This window comes from Haemorhous mexicanus, chromosome 32 (genome assembly GCF_027477595.1).
Source record: "Haemorhous mexicanus isolate bHaeMex1 chromosome 32, bHaeMex1.pri, whole genome shotgun sequence".
Lineage (NCBI taxonomy): Eukaryota > Metazoa > Chordata > Aves > Passeriformes > Fringillidae > Haemorhous > Haemorhous mexicanus.
The window spans coordinates 3040058-3056808 of NC_082372.1; the positions used below are offsets into that span (position 1 = coordinate 3040058).

Genomic DNA, 16751 nt, shown 5'->3' on the forward strand with positions numbered 1-16751 from the left:
GCCCTGCAGTGTCACCAACAGGACCCCGGTGTGTTCCCAGTGTCCCCAACAGGACATCGGGGGGCACACTTGGGCTTTGTAGGGGACCTTGGACGGACATCGAGGTTCTGTCGGGGACACTCAGGGGACACCGGGGTCCCGTTGGGGACATCGGGGGGACATTGGGGACCCCGCCCTGGCTCCGCGGGCGGGGGGGGGGTGGTGACGTCACCTCTTCCCACTTTCCCTCTTCGGCCGTGCCACGTTCCTGCGTGTCCCCAACTGATCCCCGGGCGTGTTCACCCCCGGAGCGTCCCGCAGTGTCCCCGGAGTGTCCCCAGCGGCAATGGAGCTCCAAGAGGTGCGACAGCCCCGGCACGGGCTGGGGGAGGACGGGACGCGGGTGACAGAGGGGACAGGAGGGCGTGGCAGGAAGGGGGCAGGTGACAGAGGGGTGGAGGGGACCGAGGGTAGCCGGGGGAGGGGGGAGAGCGGGGCGTGGCAGGTAGTGGCAGAGGGGACGAGGGGGGGACAAAGAGAATAGAGGGGACAGCAGAGCCCTGCAGGAGGAGACAAAGGAGACCCCGGGAGGGCAGAGGGGCCACCGCAGGAGGCTACAAGTTCCACCAGGTCCCTGACACCTCCCCTGTCCCCTCCCCAGGTGCTGGAGGTTCTGGTGTCTGTGGCGGCCACCTTGGGCGAGGTGGCAGCCACGAGACTGGGTCAGTAAGGGATGTGTGGCAGCGAGTGTCCCCAAAGTCCCCGAACACGGCCCTGAGGAGATTCAGCTGGCACCTCCATAGGACCCTGGACCACGGCGGTGTCCCCTCCCTGGGCCAGGCCCTGGCCACCCTTGGGGCCAGCCCAGAGGCCACCTGGGCTGATGTGAGAGCCACGGGCAGCGCCTGGCGGGAGTGGTGGCCACACTCATGGCGAGCTGGGAACGGCTGACCAGGGAGGCCACTGAGCTCCGTGACGCCTGCGAGGACGCGGCCAACGCCGAGGCCACCGCCACCACCTGGGCCGGGGACCCGCGGGACGAGGCCACCTGCAGGGGGACAGCGGGGGACAGCGTGGTGGCCACGGCCCAATGCCGGCCAGTGGCCCTTGACAGGCAGGAGATGGCCTTGGTGGGGGCTGCGCACGAGGCCCAGGCGGCTGTGGCCACCAATGAGGCCGTGGGAGAGGCTGTGGTGGCCACCAGCCAGGCGAGGGCGGCCACCAGGAGGGGACATTGGGTGGAGGTGGCCCTGGGGCCCCTGAAGTGCTTGGTGGCCGCATGTGACAGAGCCAGGTTGTTCCTCTCGGAGCTGCAGTGTTGGCTTGGGGCCATCCAGGCCACCCTGGAGGGGACAGAGGAGGCGTTCCCCTATATCCCTGAGGCCTTGGTGGCCAAAGTGGCCAAGTTTGAGTGGCTGTGGAGGGCCAGCACCTGCCTGTTCATGTGTCACCTGCAGGGGACACTTGGGGACATCCACAATCTCCTCTTGAGTCTCTATGGTGACCCGGGTGGTCCCAGTGGCCCCGGCAGCCGCGCGGTGGCCGAGCAGTGCCAAAAAGCCATCGAGGACATCCCAAGGCTGCTGCAGGGACAGTGATGTCACCACTGAAACATCATTGGGGCAGTGACATCATCAGGGACACCAGTGTGTCACTTGTCCCCTCCCTGCTTGGAATTTGAGACAGATTTGGGGAATTTTCTGGGAATTTTCATTGAAATTGTCCCAAATCCAGATGGGAATTCCTGGGGTGATGTCACTGGGGACACTCAGGGACACTCTGGGGACACCCAGAGACAGAGGACAGGGGTGAATGAGTCCTCTCAAGAGCTTCCAGCTTTCCACTGTGCCTGCAGCCCAGCTGGGTCATAAATGACAGTTTAATAATTGCCTTTTGCACTTTTGTATTGCCTTTTGCACATTGTTATTGATCACCAGCAATTTGATATGGTGTTTGATACTGATATTGATTATTGGTGATTCCTTGTAGCTGCTGGTTGGTGCAATATAATCTGTCAGTTCATGTGTGCACCATATAACCTATAAATAAATAAATAAATAAATAAATAAATAAATAAATAAATAAGCAAATACATAAATAAATGTCCTCTATATAAATCAGACTGGGCTGCTCTGAACTCTGTGTCAGACACATCACTTGACCCCACTGAGGGACGAGTGGCCAATAAAGCCATCCCAACATTCCTTGAGGGGAGCACAGCCAGGGAGCTGCTTCAAGGCGCTGTCACTGAGAGATTTCCCCTTGGAAACCCTGGGTGGGATGGAAAACTGGGGACACTGGGCTGGTGGCACTGGGATTGAAGCGGGGACACCGGGAGAGGACTGGTGTCAGCGGCACAGGGACACTGGCATTGAACTGGTGACACTGGGATTGAACTGGTGGCACTGGGCTGGTGGCACTGCCATGTCCCTGGTGCCACCTGTGCGGTGTCCCCGTGTCCCTGCAGTGTCCCCAGGGGTGGCCGAGGATGGTCCCCTGCTGCTGGCCCTGCCCGCAGTGGCCTTGTCCTGCCAGGTGGACCAGCGGGGGGAGGGGACACCTACCTGGCCACCAGCGGGCCACCAGCGGGCCATGGCCATATGGGGGGCGGGGCCTGGGATTGTGATGTCACTTCACCCCGCCCCTCTCCGGCAGGTGCCATTCCTTGGACATCGGCTCTGGCTCTGCGGGGAGATCGAACCGGCTCTGAGAGTGTAGCAGGCGCAGGGCCGGCTACGGCTCCGTGGAGGGATGTTTAGAGATAGGTAATTGCTGAGTCATAGGAATTGAACCAGGAGTCCTCACTCTGGTCCTCCAGGCCTGCTTATCTCTCTGTGACCCCATAGGCTAGTTTCCCTAACCCTTACAATTGGTCAGTTTTCAATCCTCCCTAACCCTATAAAAGAGGCTGTCTTGGCCCATTTCCCTTAGAAGAGCAGCTTCAAGACCCTTCGCAAGACCCTCAGAATAAACCATCGTGGAACCCTTGGCCGCCTTCTCTCTCTTTTCGTCTGCCTTCCAGAAGCCACAGCCAGCCACAGCCCCTACGAGCAAGCTAAGAGCTGAAATCATAAAAGAGCTGATTTTCACTATGAGCTGACAATCACTAAGCTTGCTAGGGGTCACGGCTGTGCCACAGTCTGGCCTAGGGCACCCAGCCTCCATAGGGCTGAGGTATCCGGCCTTGAGACTGCTTGCCTGGGGCACTTACCCTACGGGGGACCAGCTATCCAGCTAAGAAGCTAGTCCCTGTGGCTTCATTTTATTTTACATGAGAGATCAAAGGAACAATGGGAAGGCTTCTCCTGAGTGATGGATGCAAAAAGAGATTTGCCTTCACAAACAATTGGAGCTTGGGGGGTTAATTAATTAATTAATGCTGACATCAGCAAGCCAGTGCCAGCCCAGTGTCCCCATCCCAGTGTTCCCAGTGCCACCAGTTCCAGCCCAGTGTCACCACCCCAGTGTCTCCAGTTCTGTCCCACTGTCAGCAGCCCAGTGCCACCAGCCCAATGTCACCAGCCCAGTGCCATCCCAGTGTCGCCAATCCTGTCCCACTGTCCCAGTGGTCTCAGTTGTGTCCCAGTGCCACCAGTTCCAGCCCAGTGTCACCACCCCAGTGTCCCCAGTTCTGTCCCAGCGCCACCATCCCAGTGCCACCAGCCCAATGTCACCAACCCAGTCCCATCCCAGTGTCACTCATCCTGTCCAAGTGTCCCTGTCCCAGTGTTCCCAGTCATGTCCCAGTGTCACCTGTTCCATCCCAGTGCCAAAAAAGTGAAAAAAAGAAGAATTTATGAATTCTTCTCCCGTCACCAGAGAGTGAAAACACGACACGATGGAACCGCAAGGAGAAATAAAATAAATTGGTTTAATGCAAAGATGGCGTGGAGGCAAGTCAAGGGTTAAAACCAAACAAAAGAACATCTGAACTCACAGAAATGTTTGAAAATAATTCATACAGAACATAGAAAAATATTTGTATATTTATATATAAAAATATTAATTTTAGATAATATAAATTAATATATAAATATATATAAATATAAATTCTGTTGGTATAAAATATATTATTGTAAAATATTTTTATAAAATATATATTACATTTGTATTTTATTACTCATATATATATTTAGATCAATAATATATTATGAATATGCATAAGCCCTCATGAATATGCATGAACCTCCATGATGTAACAGGACGTAAAGAACATGGCTTAATTAACGGGGACCTTTTGGCAATTAGCACCAGGATTTTATCCCTTAACAAACTTTTATAAAATTTCAATTCTGACCCCTGTTTTTCAGAGGCGGGTCCCGGGGGGGAACAGGACCAAGCCCCAAGGGACCCCCCAGTGCTGGGGACCCCCCTGTGTCCCCCCAGTGCTCGGAGCCCCCCCAGTAGCTCTCCAGGGCTCCCCCCCCAGTCCAGGTGCTGTTCCCAGGGGTCCCGTGGCTCCAGGGGGGTCAAAGGGGAGGGGTCAGAACCCCCGTGATGGGTGGGGGGCACAAAGGGGGGTCCGGTCCCTGTGCTTGGGGGGTTGGTACACGAGAGGGGGTCCGGTCCCTGTGCTGGTGCTCGGGGGTGGTGTGGCCCAGGGGGGTCCCGGTGCCCAGGGGAAGGTCCCAGGGTTCGAGGGGGGCTCCAGTCCCAGTCCTGGTGCTCAGTGAGGGGGGGTCAATGCACAGGGGGGTCATGGTGCTCGAGGAGGGTCCAGTCCTGGTGCTGGTGCACGAGGGGGGTCCTGGTGCTCCGTGATCTGGGGAGATCTCCAGTGGTCCCAGCTCCTCTGGGGGTCCGGTGGTGCCGGTGCATGAGGAGGGGAAACTCCAGGGTCCTGAGGGGGGGTCCTGAGGGGGGTCCCGGTGCTCAGTGGGGTCCCGGTGGGTGTCCGAGGGCAGCATGAGACACAGAGAGAGACCCCGGTGACACCAGGGACCCAGCACACGGGGGCTGGGCCAGTCCTGGTGACACTCGGGGGGCTCTTGGTAACATAAGGAGCTGGTGGCACTCAGGGAGCTGGTGGCACTTGAGGGGTTCTTGGTGACACGAGGCACTGGTGGCACTTGAGGGGCTCTTGGGGACACGAGGCACTGGTGGCACTCAAGGAGCTGGTGGCACTCAAGTGTCCACAAGTCTCTCCAGTGACATCACTGCACTGATGACAACACAGCAGTGACATCACTATCCCTGCAGCAGCTTCGGGATGTCCTCAATGGCTTTTTGGCACCGTTCGTCCACTGCGCGGCTACCAGGGCCACCCGGGCCACCGGGGCCACCAGGGCCACCATAGGGACTCAAGAGGAGGGCATGGATATCCCACAGTGTGGGCAGCAGGTGATGCGAGGCCAGGTGAGCGCTGGCATCCCACAGCCGCTCAAACTTGGCCGCCTTGGCCACCAAGTCCTCAAGGACATCAGGGAACAACTCCTCTGTCCACTGCAGGGCGTCCTCGATCTCCTCGAGCTGGTAATGCATGACCCAGGTGAACTCGACGGCTTTGCCAAACACGTCCACCAAGCGCTTCAGTGGCCCCAAGGCCACCACTGCCCAATGTACCGTCCTGGTAGCTGCCCTCGCCTGGCTCGTGGCCACCACAGCCTCGTCCATGGTCTCGCTGGTAGCTTCCTCTTCCTCAATGGTGGCCACCACAGCCTCGTCCATGGTCTCGCTGGTAGCTTCCTCTTCCTCAATGGTGGCCACCACAGCCTCGTCCATGGTCTCGCTGGTAGCTTCCTCTTCCTCAATGGTGGCCACCACAGCCTCGTCCATGGTCTCGCTGGTAGCTTCCTCTTCCTCAATGGTGGCCACCACAGCCTCGTCCATGGTCTCGCTGGTAGCTTCCTCTTCCTCACTGGTGGCCGCCTCCTCCTCGCTGCTGGCCGCTGCCACCTGGGCATCATGCACGGCCCCTGCCGAGGCCCCCTCGTCATTGCACAGGGTCACCGGGGGCCACCAGGCTGTGGCCTCCAGGTTGTCCCAAACCGTTTTACAGAAGGTAGCCTCGAACCACAGGTCCCTGGCCCGGGAGGGGGCCGCGTCCCAGCAGGTGTTGCACAGCTCGGCGGCCTCCTCTTTCAGCTGCTCCCAGCGCTTCCCGAGTGCGGCCACCAACTCCCGCCAGGCCCTGGCCGCGGCTCTCACATCGTCCCGGGTGGTCCCAGGGGTGGCCCCGAGGGCGGCCAGAGCCCGGCCCAGGGAGAGGACACCACGGTGACCCAGGGAGGTGACATCGCCGTGGTCCAGGGTCTCACGGAGGCTCTGGGTGAATCTCCTCAGGGCCGCGGGCAGGAACTTTGGGGACACGCGCCGCCGCACGCCCCTGTGTGACCCGGTCACGGTGGCCGCCACCTCGCCCAGGGTGGCCACCACGGTCACCAGAGCCTCCAGAAGCTGGGGAGGGGACACGGGAGGTGTCAGGGACGTGTCTACCACCCCCTGCCCTGCTCCGCTGTCCCCTATGCCACCCCCAGCCCCGTGTTCCCCCTGTCCCCCACTACCCCCTTTCACCATCCCCCGTCTCCTCTCCCCGCCACGTCCCCTCTGTCCCTCCCCCCCCTTCCTCCCGTCCCCCCGTCTCACCTGGCGGAACGCCATGCTCACTGGGGACCCGGCGGGAACGCTCTGGGGACGCTCCGGTGGCGAACGAGTCCCGGGACAGGCGCCGGTCCCGGCCCAGAACCGGCTCCGGCAGCGGCGCGCGGAAATGCCCGAGCGGGACCGGGAGGCGCCGGAAAGGGGCGGAGCGATGTGACGCCCCCGAACCGCCCCTCACCTGTACCGCCCTAATCCATGGGAAACACCAGACTGGATTTGGGAGCTTTTTAGGCTGAATCCCAGGCAATTTAGGCTCCATCCCAGGGTGTTTAGGCTCCATCCCAGGGGATTCAGGCTCCATCTCGCCATTTCCAGGTGGATTAATTCCGCCGTTCCCGGCTGGATTTATGAGGAACGGGCGGACTGCCCTCAACCAAGGTGGCGGCGCTGCTTCTCTCGCGAGACATCAGGCGTGAAGAGGGGTGGGGGCGGCTAGGAGGGGGTTTGGGGGGTCCTGAGGGGATCTGGGGGGTCCTGAGGGAGAATTGGAGGTCTTGAAGGCGAACTGAGGGTGCTGAGGGAGAATGGGGGTTCCTGAGGAGGTTTGGTGGGTTCTGAAGGGATGTGGAGAGTCCTGAGGGGGTTTGGGGGGTCCTGAGGCGGCGTGAGAGGGCTTGGGGGATCCTGAGGGGATTTGGGGGGTCCTCAGGGGATTTAGAGGGTCCTGAGGGGGATTGGGGTATCTGAGGGAGAACTGGGGGCGCTGAGGTGATGTGAGGGGGTTTGGAGTTGGTGAGGGAGAATTGGGGGTTCTGAGAGAGAATTGGGGGATCTGAGTGGATCTGAGGGCGTCTTGAAGGGATTTGCGGGTGATTTTGGGGGATCCTGTGGGAGTTTTGGGCGGTTGTGAGGGGATTTGGGGGTCATGAGGGGATGTGAGAGGGGGTATGAGGGCGCTGAGGGGATGTGAGGGGTCCTGAGGGGGACTGGGGGCTCCTCAGGGAGACTTGGGGGTCCTGAAGGGGTTTGAGGTGGATTTTGGGGGTTCTGAGGGAGAATTGAGGGTTCTGAGGGGATTTGGGGAAGGGGCCTTGAGGGGCTTGGGGTGGATTTTGGGTGGCTGTGAGGGAGAATTGGGGCTCCTGAGGGGGTTTGGGGATCCGGACAGGATTGTGGGGTGGCTTGAGAGGGATTTTGGGGGGTCCTGAGGGAGAATTGGGGTCCTGAGGGGATTTGGGGGGAAATTTGATGGGGTCCTGAAGGAATTTGGGGGTCCTGAAGGACTTGGGGGGGGATTTTAAGGGGTCCGTGACAGGATTTGGGGGTTCATTACTGAATTTTGGGGGGGCTGGGCTGATTTTGGGGGACTTTGGAGGTCCCTGATCAGTTTTGGGGTGATTTGGGGTCATTTTGTGGTCACTGAGCTTATTTTGAAGATTCCTGATGGGATTTCAAGGTCTTTTTGGGTAATTTTGGGGTCCCTGACCAGATTTTGGGGGTCCCTGATTGGATTTTGATGACATTTTAGGGTATTTGGAGTAATTTTGGGGTCCCCGATGGAATTTTGGGTGTCCCTGATGGGATTTGGGGGGTTCTTGATCATATTTTGGGGGGTTTGGGGGTAATCTGGGGGGATTTTGGTGCAATTTCAGGGTCCCTGATAGGATTTCAGGGATCCTGCGACTGGATTTTGGAGTAATTTTGTGGTAATTTCAGGGATTTGGGGGCAATTTCGGGGTCCCTGACGGGACTTTGGGATATTTTGGTGCAATTTTTGGGGTGATTTGGGGTAATTTTGGGGTCCCTGACAGGACTTTGGGATTGATTTGGGGTAATTTCGGGGTCCCTGATGGAATTTTGGGGTATTTTGAGGTAATTTTGGGGTCCCTGATGGGATTTCAGGGTATTTCGGTGCAACTTTTGGGGTGATTTGGGGTAATTTCAGGGTCTGTTATGGTATTTGGATGGAATTTTGGGGTATTTTGGATTGTTTTGGTTTGAACAGACAGGTGTGTGCTGAGGAAGGCAGGAGACCCCTGAAATGGAAAATGTGAACTGTCTCCCTCTGCATTGTTGTAAATTTGAAATGAAAAGGCTCTCAGGCAAAGATATGGGAACAGGACTAACAGTTCTTTGCTGGGGACTGGTTCCATGACAAAGGTCACGTCGGCGTGCTCTGGATCGCTGAGAACTGGAAAAGGACCAGACCCAGCTAATCTGAGGCCCCGCACTGTGAAGACGCCGTGGCCTTGAGCACGGCTGTGTTATGATACCAAGGTGCTGTAGCCGAGAGCAGAGCCTGAGAAAAGAGAGATGTAAGTTGTAAAGAATGAGGAAGTAAGAATAACCAGGAGATTGCTTAGCTTACAGAATATTCATGAGCTTATTATGTGTTGTGCTTAAAGGTCTGATGCTCTAATCAATAAACGAAGCTTGCTGAATTCTCCTATTGAGATCCCCGAGCCTCCCTCGCTGCGACAGTTCTTTATTTGGGAAGGAAAATTAAATTAAAATGAATTAAAATAAATTAAAATAAAATAAAATAAAGTAAAATAGTTAAAATAACTATAGAAATAAAAATAAGAATAAAAATAACAATAAGGATAAAAATAAAATCAGAAATAAAAATAAGATAAAATAATAAATAATAAAAAGATAGAAATAAAAATAAGATGTAAATAAAATGAAGTATAAAAATAAAATTAAAAATAAAATTAAAAATAAAATAAAATAAAAAAATTAAAAGAGAAATAAAAATTAAAATAAGATTAAAATAAGATAAAAATAATAAAACAAAGTAATAAATAGAAGAATATAAATAAAAATAAATTGAAGAATAAAAATAAAATCAAAAATCAAAAATAAAATAAAGTAATAAAGTAATAAATAATCTCAAATTAGAAATAAAAACATAAATAAAATGAAGAATAAAAATAAAATCAAAAGTAAAACTCCAAAACAAAAAAAAGAAATAAAAACTAAATAAAATCAAAATCAAATAAAAACAAAAATAAGAAATAAAAAAGTAAAAATAAAGTAAGAAATAAAAATAACAAAAATAAAGTCAAAAATAAAAAAAAATAAAAATGAAGTCAAAAACCAAAAGAAGGAGAAAGCTGCTCCTCTGGGAAGGCAGAGGGAAAGGCTCTCTGGGTTCCAAATCTGACTCTCTCCAGGTAGGAGTGCTTGGCTCCTCCCCCTGGGCGGAGCATCTCCCGATGGGATGATGGAGTTTTTATCAGCCATGAGTGACCCTCGATGGCCCATGAACAGAAGGTAATTAATAATTAATGGCTCATTCACAGAAGATGTGTCCTGGAGGGAGGATTGGCTGTGGAAGAGAGAAAGAAAACTGCCCCATGAACAGCAGATAACTGCCCCGTCAGGTAGGAATAGAACACACCCCCCCATCTCCAACCTTTAGACACACCTGTGACACCTGAGTGACACCTGCCACACCTGGGCATGTGCAGGGACAGGTCTGTGAGGCACAGGGGCCTCACACACCTGTGAGGGGACAGGGACACGGGGCATGGGACAGGGCACAGGTAGGGAGTGACACCTGTCACACCTGGACAGGTAATGTCACACCTGAGTGACACCTGTCACACCTGGGCAGGTGCAGGGACAGCTTCATGAGACACAGAGCCACCTGTGGGAGGACAGGGACACGAGGGGGACTCAGGGTGATGTCACAGGTGTGACATCAGCCCATCTGGGGACTGACAAACCCAGGGAGGGGTGGTGACTTCACACCTTGGGGAGTGACATCACAGCTGGTGCAGTTAGTAACATCACACCTGGTGGGGTAGGTGACATCACACCTGGGGAGGGTGGATGACATCACATCTGGTAGGGTGACATCACACCTGGTGGAGTTGATGACATCATACTGGGGGTATGGACAGATGAGGAGGGAGGGGACAGCTGGGTATGACGGTGACGTCACACCCAGGTGAGCCTGGAGGTCACAAACCTGGATGATGTCACACCTGGCGGGGGTCATGTCACACCTGGGCAGGAGGGGGGGTGTGGGCAGGTGATGTCATGGCAAGGTGAGCTGGTGACATCATTCCTGGCTGGGTGGGTAATGTTCTAGCCAGGTGACATAACACACCTGGATAACCAGGTCCCACCCACACCTGGGCACCTGGATCCCTCACACCTGGATCCCTCACACATGAGTTCCAGCCTGCCCAGATGTTCAGGTTCCTGCACACCTGGATCACCAGTTCCCAGCACACCTGGGCACCTGCACCCTGCCCAGACACACTTGGATCCCTCCCAGGACACCTGGATCCCCCAAAGACACCTGGACCCACAGAGGAACACCTGGAACTGCCCCCAGGACACCTGAAACTGTCCCAGGAACACCTGGAGGCCTCCTGAGCACACCTGGATCCCCCTAAAGAGTACCTGGGACACCCCAAAAACACCTGGAAATGCCTCTGGGACACATGAATCTCTCTCAAGGACACCTGGACCCACCCAAACTCACCTGGACCCACTCAGGAACACCTCGATGCCCCCAAAAAACCACCTGGGACCCCCCAAATCCACCTGAGACCCCCAAAATCCCACCTGGACCCTCCCCATGATGTCACAGGTGTGGCCATGCCCCCCATCTCCCCCGGGTTTCTATTTTTGGGTCGATTTGTGGTGATTTTTGGTTTCCATCGATAAAAATCCAACCGGGGGCGTGGTCAAGGCTCCATTGGGGGCGGGACTTTGGGCGGGGGTGGGGCCTGAAGAGGAGGGGCAACTGCTGGGCATGTCCCGCGGCAAGGAACCGTGTTAGAAACGCGGGGCGGGGCTTAAAAAGGGGGCGTGGTCAACACCTAGAGGGTCATCCTGCCCCCTCCTCCCCCCCAAATTCCCCGGGAACACCCCCTCACCGCCCCTCCCCCACCCATGGGACGCCCCCAAAACCCCCCCCAGCCCCTCCTCCCTCGGCCCCCCTGAGCCGTCCTCACCTGGGAAACCCCAAATCTTTGGGAATTCTCACCTGAGACCCCCAAAATCTCCTCAGGACCTCCCAAACCTCACCTGGGACACCTGGGAAACCCCAAATCTTTGGGAATTCTCACCTGAGACCCCCAAAATCTCCTCAGGACACCCCAAACCTCACCTGGGACCCCCCCAAAGCTCACCTGGGGACACCTGGGCTGCCCCCGCACGGGGGTTCTGCTCCCCCCCCCTTTGACCCCCCCCGGAACAGCCCCGGGACCGGGGTGGGGGTGGGGCCAGGAGGGGGGGAGGGGGGGATGTGTGAGTGTCCCGAGCCCTGGGGGGCACAGGGGGGTCCGGGCCCGGTGCTGGGGGGGGTTCGGTACCCGAGGGGGACCTAGTCCCGGTCCGGGTGCGCGGGGGGTCCCGGTGCTCGGTGAGGGGGGGGTTAGTGCTCGAGGGGGGGTCGGGAGGGGGTGCAGGTGCAGTTTTTGGGGGGTCCCTGTGCCCGGTGAGGGGGGGGGGTCAGTGCTCGAGGGGGAGCACTGGAGGGGGTGCAGGTGCAGTTTTTGGGGGTCCCGGCGCCCCCCGGGGCAGGGTCAGCGCTCAGCAGCGGGGCCTGCCCGGGGACCCCTCCCAGCCCCCCCAAATCGCAGCTCGGTGTGAAGAACAAAGTTCCCTCCTCGAGATTTGTGAAAGTTTAACGAGGGATAAAAAAGTTTGGCTAAAAACGCATTCCTGAGTGTCATTGTCCCCAGTGACGTCACTGCCCCAATGACGTCACAGCAGTGACATCACTGTCCCCACAGCAGCCCCGGGATGTCCTCGATGGCTCTTTGTCACCTCTCGGCCAGCGCGCGGTGTGCGAGGCCAGCACGGCCACAACTCCGGAAGGTGGTGCTGATGTCCTGAAATGTCCCCGCCAGGTGACGCATGGCCAGGCGGGCGTTGGCCTCCCACAGCCGCTCGGCCACGGCCACCTTGGCCACCAAGTCCTTGAGGACATCAGGGGAGGCCTCATTTATCCCCTTAAGGGTGGCCTCGATGTCCCCAACCCTGTGCTGCAGCTCCCGGGGGAGCGCAGTGGCTTCGTCACATGCGGCCACCAAGCGCTCCAGCAGCCCCAGGGCCGCCTCCGCCCGCTGTCTCACCTTGGTGGTGACAATCTGCCAGGGGGCCACCACGGCTTCTCCTGTGTCTCCTTCTGTGCCTTCTTCTATGTCCCTGTCTATGTCCCCTTCCATGTCCCCTTCCATGTCCTTTCCCATGGCCTTTACTATGGCTCCCAGGTCCCCTTCCACGGCCTCTTTGGTGGCCTCCTTTGGTGGCCTGGCCGCTGGCCACGTCCCTGCAGGCGTCCCAGAGCTCGCTGGCCTCCGCCACCAGCCGGAACCAGCCGTGCACCAGCGCGGCCACCGAGCCCCACCAGTCGCTGGCCACGCTTGTCACCTGGCGCCAGGTGACCCCTGGGTGCTCTCATAGATGGCCAGGGCCCGGCCCAGCGAGGTGACACAGCAGCACCACCGGTGACACTGACCTGGTCCAGGGTGTCACGGAGGTCACGGATGAGAAGCTCCAGGGCCAGGTGCAGGAGCCCTGGGGACACGGCCAGCACCACGGCCCCAGGGCTGGCTGTGCTGGCCACCAGCTGGCCCAGGGTGGCCACCACGGTGACCTGCCACTCCAGCAGCTGGGGAGGGGACAGCTGGGGAGGTGTCAGGGACCTGGTGGCACTTGTGGCCTCCTGCGGTGGCCCCTGTGCCCTCCCTGGGTCCCCTTTGCTCCTCCCTGCAGGGCTCTGCTGTCCCCTCTGTTCCCTTTGCCACCCCCTCGTTCCCTCTGCCACCCCCTCCCCCACCCCATTGTCCCCTACACTGCCACCCCTCTGTCACCTCCCCCCTTCCTTCTACTCCCTCCTGATCCCTCTGTGACCCTCTGTCCCCTCCTGCCACCGTCCGTGTCCCCTTCCACCACCCTCCATGTCCCTCCAGTCCCCTCCTGCCCCACCGTGCTGGGATTGTCTCACTCGCGGGGCTCCATGGCAGCTGGGGACACTCTGGGGACACTCTGGGGACACTCCGGTGACACCAGTCCCTGTCCCGAGCCCCTGTCCCAGCCGCTGTCACCGCCCCTTTTAAAACGCGCGCTGAAGGGGCGGGCGAGATGACGTCATCCCCAGGCCCCACCCCCCGCAGGGCCACGCCCGCTGGTGGCCCGCTGGTGGCCCGCTGGTGGCCAGGTGACACCGCGATGTCCCCTCTCCCGCCGGGCCACCTGGCAGGACATGGCCACCGCGGGCAGGGCCAACAGCAGGTGACCGTCCTTGGCCACCCCCAGGGACACTGAGGGGACACGGGGACACCGCACAGGTGGCACCAGGGACACGGCAGTGCCACCCGTCCAGTGGCACCAGCTCTGTCCCAGTGGCACCAGTTCAATGCCAGTGTCCCTGTCCCGCTGCCACCAGTCCTGTCCCGGTGTTCCCAGTTCCATCCCAGTGCCACCAGTTCAGTGTCACCAGTCCAGTGTCCCCAGTTCTGTCCCACTGTCACCACCCCAGTGTCCCCAGTTCAATCCCGGTGCCACCAGTTCTGTCCCACTGTCACCACCCCGGTGTCCCTGCCACTGTCCCAGTGCCACCAACCCAGTCATCATTCCAGTGCCACCAACCTGGTGTCCCCAGCTCCATTCCAGTGTCACCAGCCCAATGCCACCAGTTCTGTCCCACTGCCACCACCCGAGTGCCACCAGCCCAATGTCACCAACCCAGTTCCAGCCCAGCGTTCCCAGTGCCACCCAGCCCAGTGCTCCCAGTGCCAGCCCATTGCCACTACGCCATTGTCCCCAAAACCAATGTCACCAGCCCAGTGCCACCAGTTCCAGCCCAGTGTCCCCAGTCCCATCCCAATGCCACCATCCCAATGTCTCCAGTTCCATTCCAGTGTCCCCATTCCAGTGTCACCAGTTGTGCCCCAGTGTGACCAGTTCCACCCCAGTGCCACTAGCCCAGTGCTCCCAGTCCCTTCCTGACGTCCCCATCCCAGTCTCCCCTCCCAGTGTCCCCAGTCCTGTTCCAGTGTCCCTGTCCCAGTGCCACCAGTTCCATCCCAATGCCACCAGCCCAGTGCCACCGGGGTTGCCCCAGTGTCACCACCCCAGTGTCACCAGTTCCATCCCAATGCCACCAGTTCTATCCCACTGTCACCACCCCAGGGTCCCTGGGCCTGTCCCAGTGCCACCACCCCTGTGTCATCATTCCAGTGCCACCAAGCCAGTGCCACCAGTTCTGTCCCACTGTCCCCAGTGTTTGGGGTTTTTGGGGGGGTTCTGGTGGAGTTTGGGGGCTGCTGGGGAGTTTGGGGGAGTCCCAGATGAAATTTGGGGGATTCTTGGGGGTTTTGGGGGGATCCTGGAAGGGTTTTGGGGGTCCCAGGTGGGGTTTGGAGCTCGGTGAGGTTTAGGGGGGTCCTCAGGAGATTTTGGGGGTCCCAGGTGAGGTTTGGAGGTCCCAGGTGAGGTTTTGGGGGTCCCAGGTGAGGTTTTGGGGGTCCCAGGTGAGGTTTTGGGCATCCCAGGTGAGATTTGGAGGGTCCCAGGTGAGGTTTCCAGGGATTTGGGGCTTCCCAGTTGAGAATTCCCAAAGATTCTGGGTTTCCCAGGTGAGAACACGGGCTGGGGGCTCAGGGAGCTGAGGGGGGAGGGCCTGGGGGAGTTTTGGGGGGCTTCAATCAATGGGGGGGGCCTGGGGAGTGCCATGGGGGGGGGGGGGTCTGGTGAGTGTGGGGGTGTCCCATGGATTTGATGCCTCAGGTTTTGCCTTTTCTATTTTTCAGATTCTGTGCTGCCTTACTCTGTGGCTCTGGGCTTCATATTAAGGGATGCTGAGCTCTGTTCACAGAGCAGGGAGACAAAACAATTCCTGCTCTAGCTGGGAACCCAAGGACAAATAATCCAAACCTCAGGCCCAAGAGCATAAACAATGTGGAGTAAGGAGAGAAAAACAAGAAGGATGGGACTTCATCAGCTAAAGCTATAATTGGACAATTAACTCCAAGATGCAAATGGAGCAGAACTGATAAAAGTGACCGACCTCGTGACCTCGTCCATTTTGTGGCCATTTTGGTTCATCTTGGGCGTAGCCTGGCTGGGCTCTTGTTCTGCCCAAGGTGGATCCGTGGAGGCCTTTTAACAAATGCCTGCTTTATGGTGTAACTGTGCCTGGCCTCTGCTCCAGGTCAGCCTTCTGAAGCCATCAGTTGGTGGCGAGCACGAAGGGAGCCGAGGCACCTGGGCAAGGGCTGGAGCAGAGGCAGAGGAAGGTGCAGCTGCTGCCCCCCAGCCCGCGGCACTGGCGGGGCCCAGGTGCGGTGCAGAGGGTGTGGGAGGCCAAGAAGCTCGGGAGGAGCGAGAGAGGCGGCAGCGGCTGAAGGGGTGCTGTGTTTCTCAGGTGAGAGCGGTGGGAAGGGGTGTTTTGTGCTCTGGAGCGCAGGGGTGCGGTGCTCGGTGTGCCCCGGTGTCAGGGAGGGCGGGCGCTGTGAGAGCGGGGCTGGATTGCGGTGCTGGGCTTGGCGTGGGGCCAGCAGCGGTGGCGCAGGGGATCGTTCCCGCACCGCCACTCCGGAGCGCCGCGACTGGAATCTTGCTCTTTCTCTCTCTCCTTGGTTCTTTTAATTTATCCTCATAACTGTTAGAAATCGGTGTGTATATTCTGCTGCGAGTGCTGTAGCGATAATATCCCAAGAGACAGTCCCCTGAGATTAGCGCTGAGAAACGGGGGAAACCTCGGGGTGGGGGGGGAGGAGCCTTGTTTTTCAAATGCAAAATTGTTAGACTCAGAAAAGATCTGGCCGCGGTATGAACTAGAGGACAATCAGACGAGGCCCGAGTGTGGTAGTTTGGATAAGAGATTAATATCAAGTTTGATTTCCCGTAGACGCGAGGATAAATGCTCAGGGTGCTCAGGTGAGCTGGAGTATGCGAGGCTCTTTGTGGTGTCAGCATGTCAGCGGAGCTCGGCAGCAAAGGAAAAGGGAGAGCGTACCTTAGTCTGAAAGGGAAAAGGGGAGAAAAGGAAAAAAGAGCCAATATTGGACAGCGAAAGTAAAACAAGGGAGGAAGAAGGCTTAGATCGAGTTGCTCCCGTCCTGAGGGTGGGGTCGGTCGGGTCCGGGCCAAGGTGTGTCCCCGCCGCCGCCACCGCCCCCCGCCGCTGCCGCCACGATCGGGGGGCGGGGGAGGCGCAGCTCAGGCGGGGTCCCAGCCAGGGCAGGAGGAGAAAGGCGAGC

At 57.8% G+C, this 16751-nt stretch overlaps 2 protein-coding genes and 1 long non-coding RNA gene across 9 annotated transcripts; 2 read left to right on the plus strand and 1 right to left on the minus strand.

The window, feature by feature from the left end:
• The first annotated feature begins 200 nt into the window (after nucleotides 1-200).
• Nucleotides 201-2099, plus strand: LOC132340592 (uncharacterized). Its single transcript, XM_059871666.1, has 2 exons — nucleotides 201-340; nucleotides 641-2099. Exon 2 carries the CDS (start codon nucleotides 909-911, stop codon nucleotides 1575-1577), a length of 669 nt encoding a protein of 222 aa, XP_059727649.1. The 5' UTR covers nucleotides 201-340; nucleotides 641-908; the 3' UTR covers nucleotides 1578-2099.
• Nucleotides 2100-3830: 1731 nt separating this feature from the next.
• On the minus strand, nucleotides 3831-6880 carry LOC132340540 (uncharacterized). 2 transcript variants are annotated; one of them, XM_059871598.1, is made up of 2 exons: nucleotides 6565-6880; nucleotides 3831-5894 (listed from the first exon to the last, which is right to left on the minus strand). In XM_059871598.1, the coding sequence occupies exons 1-2, from the start codon at nucleotides 6878-6880 to the stop codon at nucleotides 5167-5169; spliced, it is 1044 nt and encodes a 347-aa protein (XP_059727581.1). In that variant the 3' UTR covers nucleotides 3831-5166. The 2 variants fall into 2 exon arrangements, with proteins under 2 accessions (XP_059727581.1, XP_059727580.1); XM_059871597.1 differs by having other exon boundaries at nucleotides 3831-6375; nucleotides 6565-6699.
• Nucleotides 6818-11215, plus strand: LOC132340615 (uncharacterized). Of its 6 annotated transcripts, none has more exons than XR_009489903.1 (4): nucleotides 6818-6957; nucleotides 8525-8834; nucleotides 9825-9905; nucleotides 10649-11215. It is a non-coding gene; the product is annotated as an uncharacterized LOC132340615 (long non-coding RNA). The 6 variants fall into 6 exon arrangements; XR_009489904.1 differs by having other exon boundaries at nucleotides 8680-8834; XR_009489900.1 differs by lacking the exon at nucleotides 6818-6957 and having other exon boundaries at nucleotides 8144-8834.
• The last annotated feature ends 5536 nt before the right edge of the window (nucleotides 11216-16751 follow it).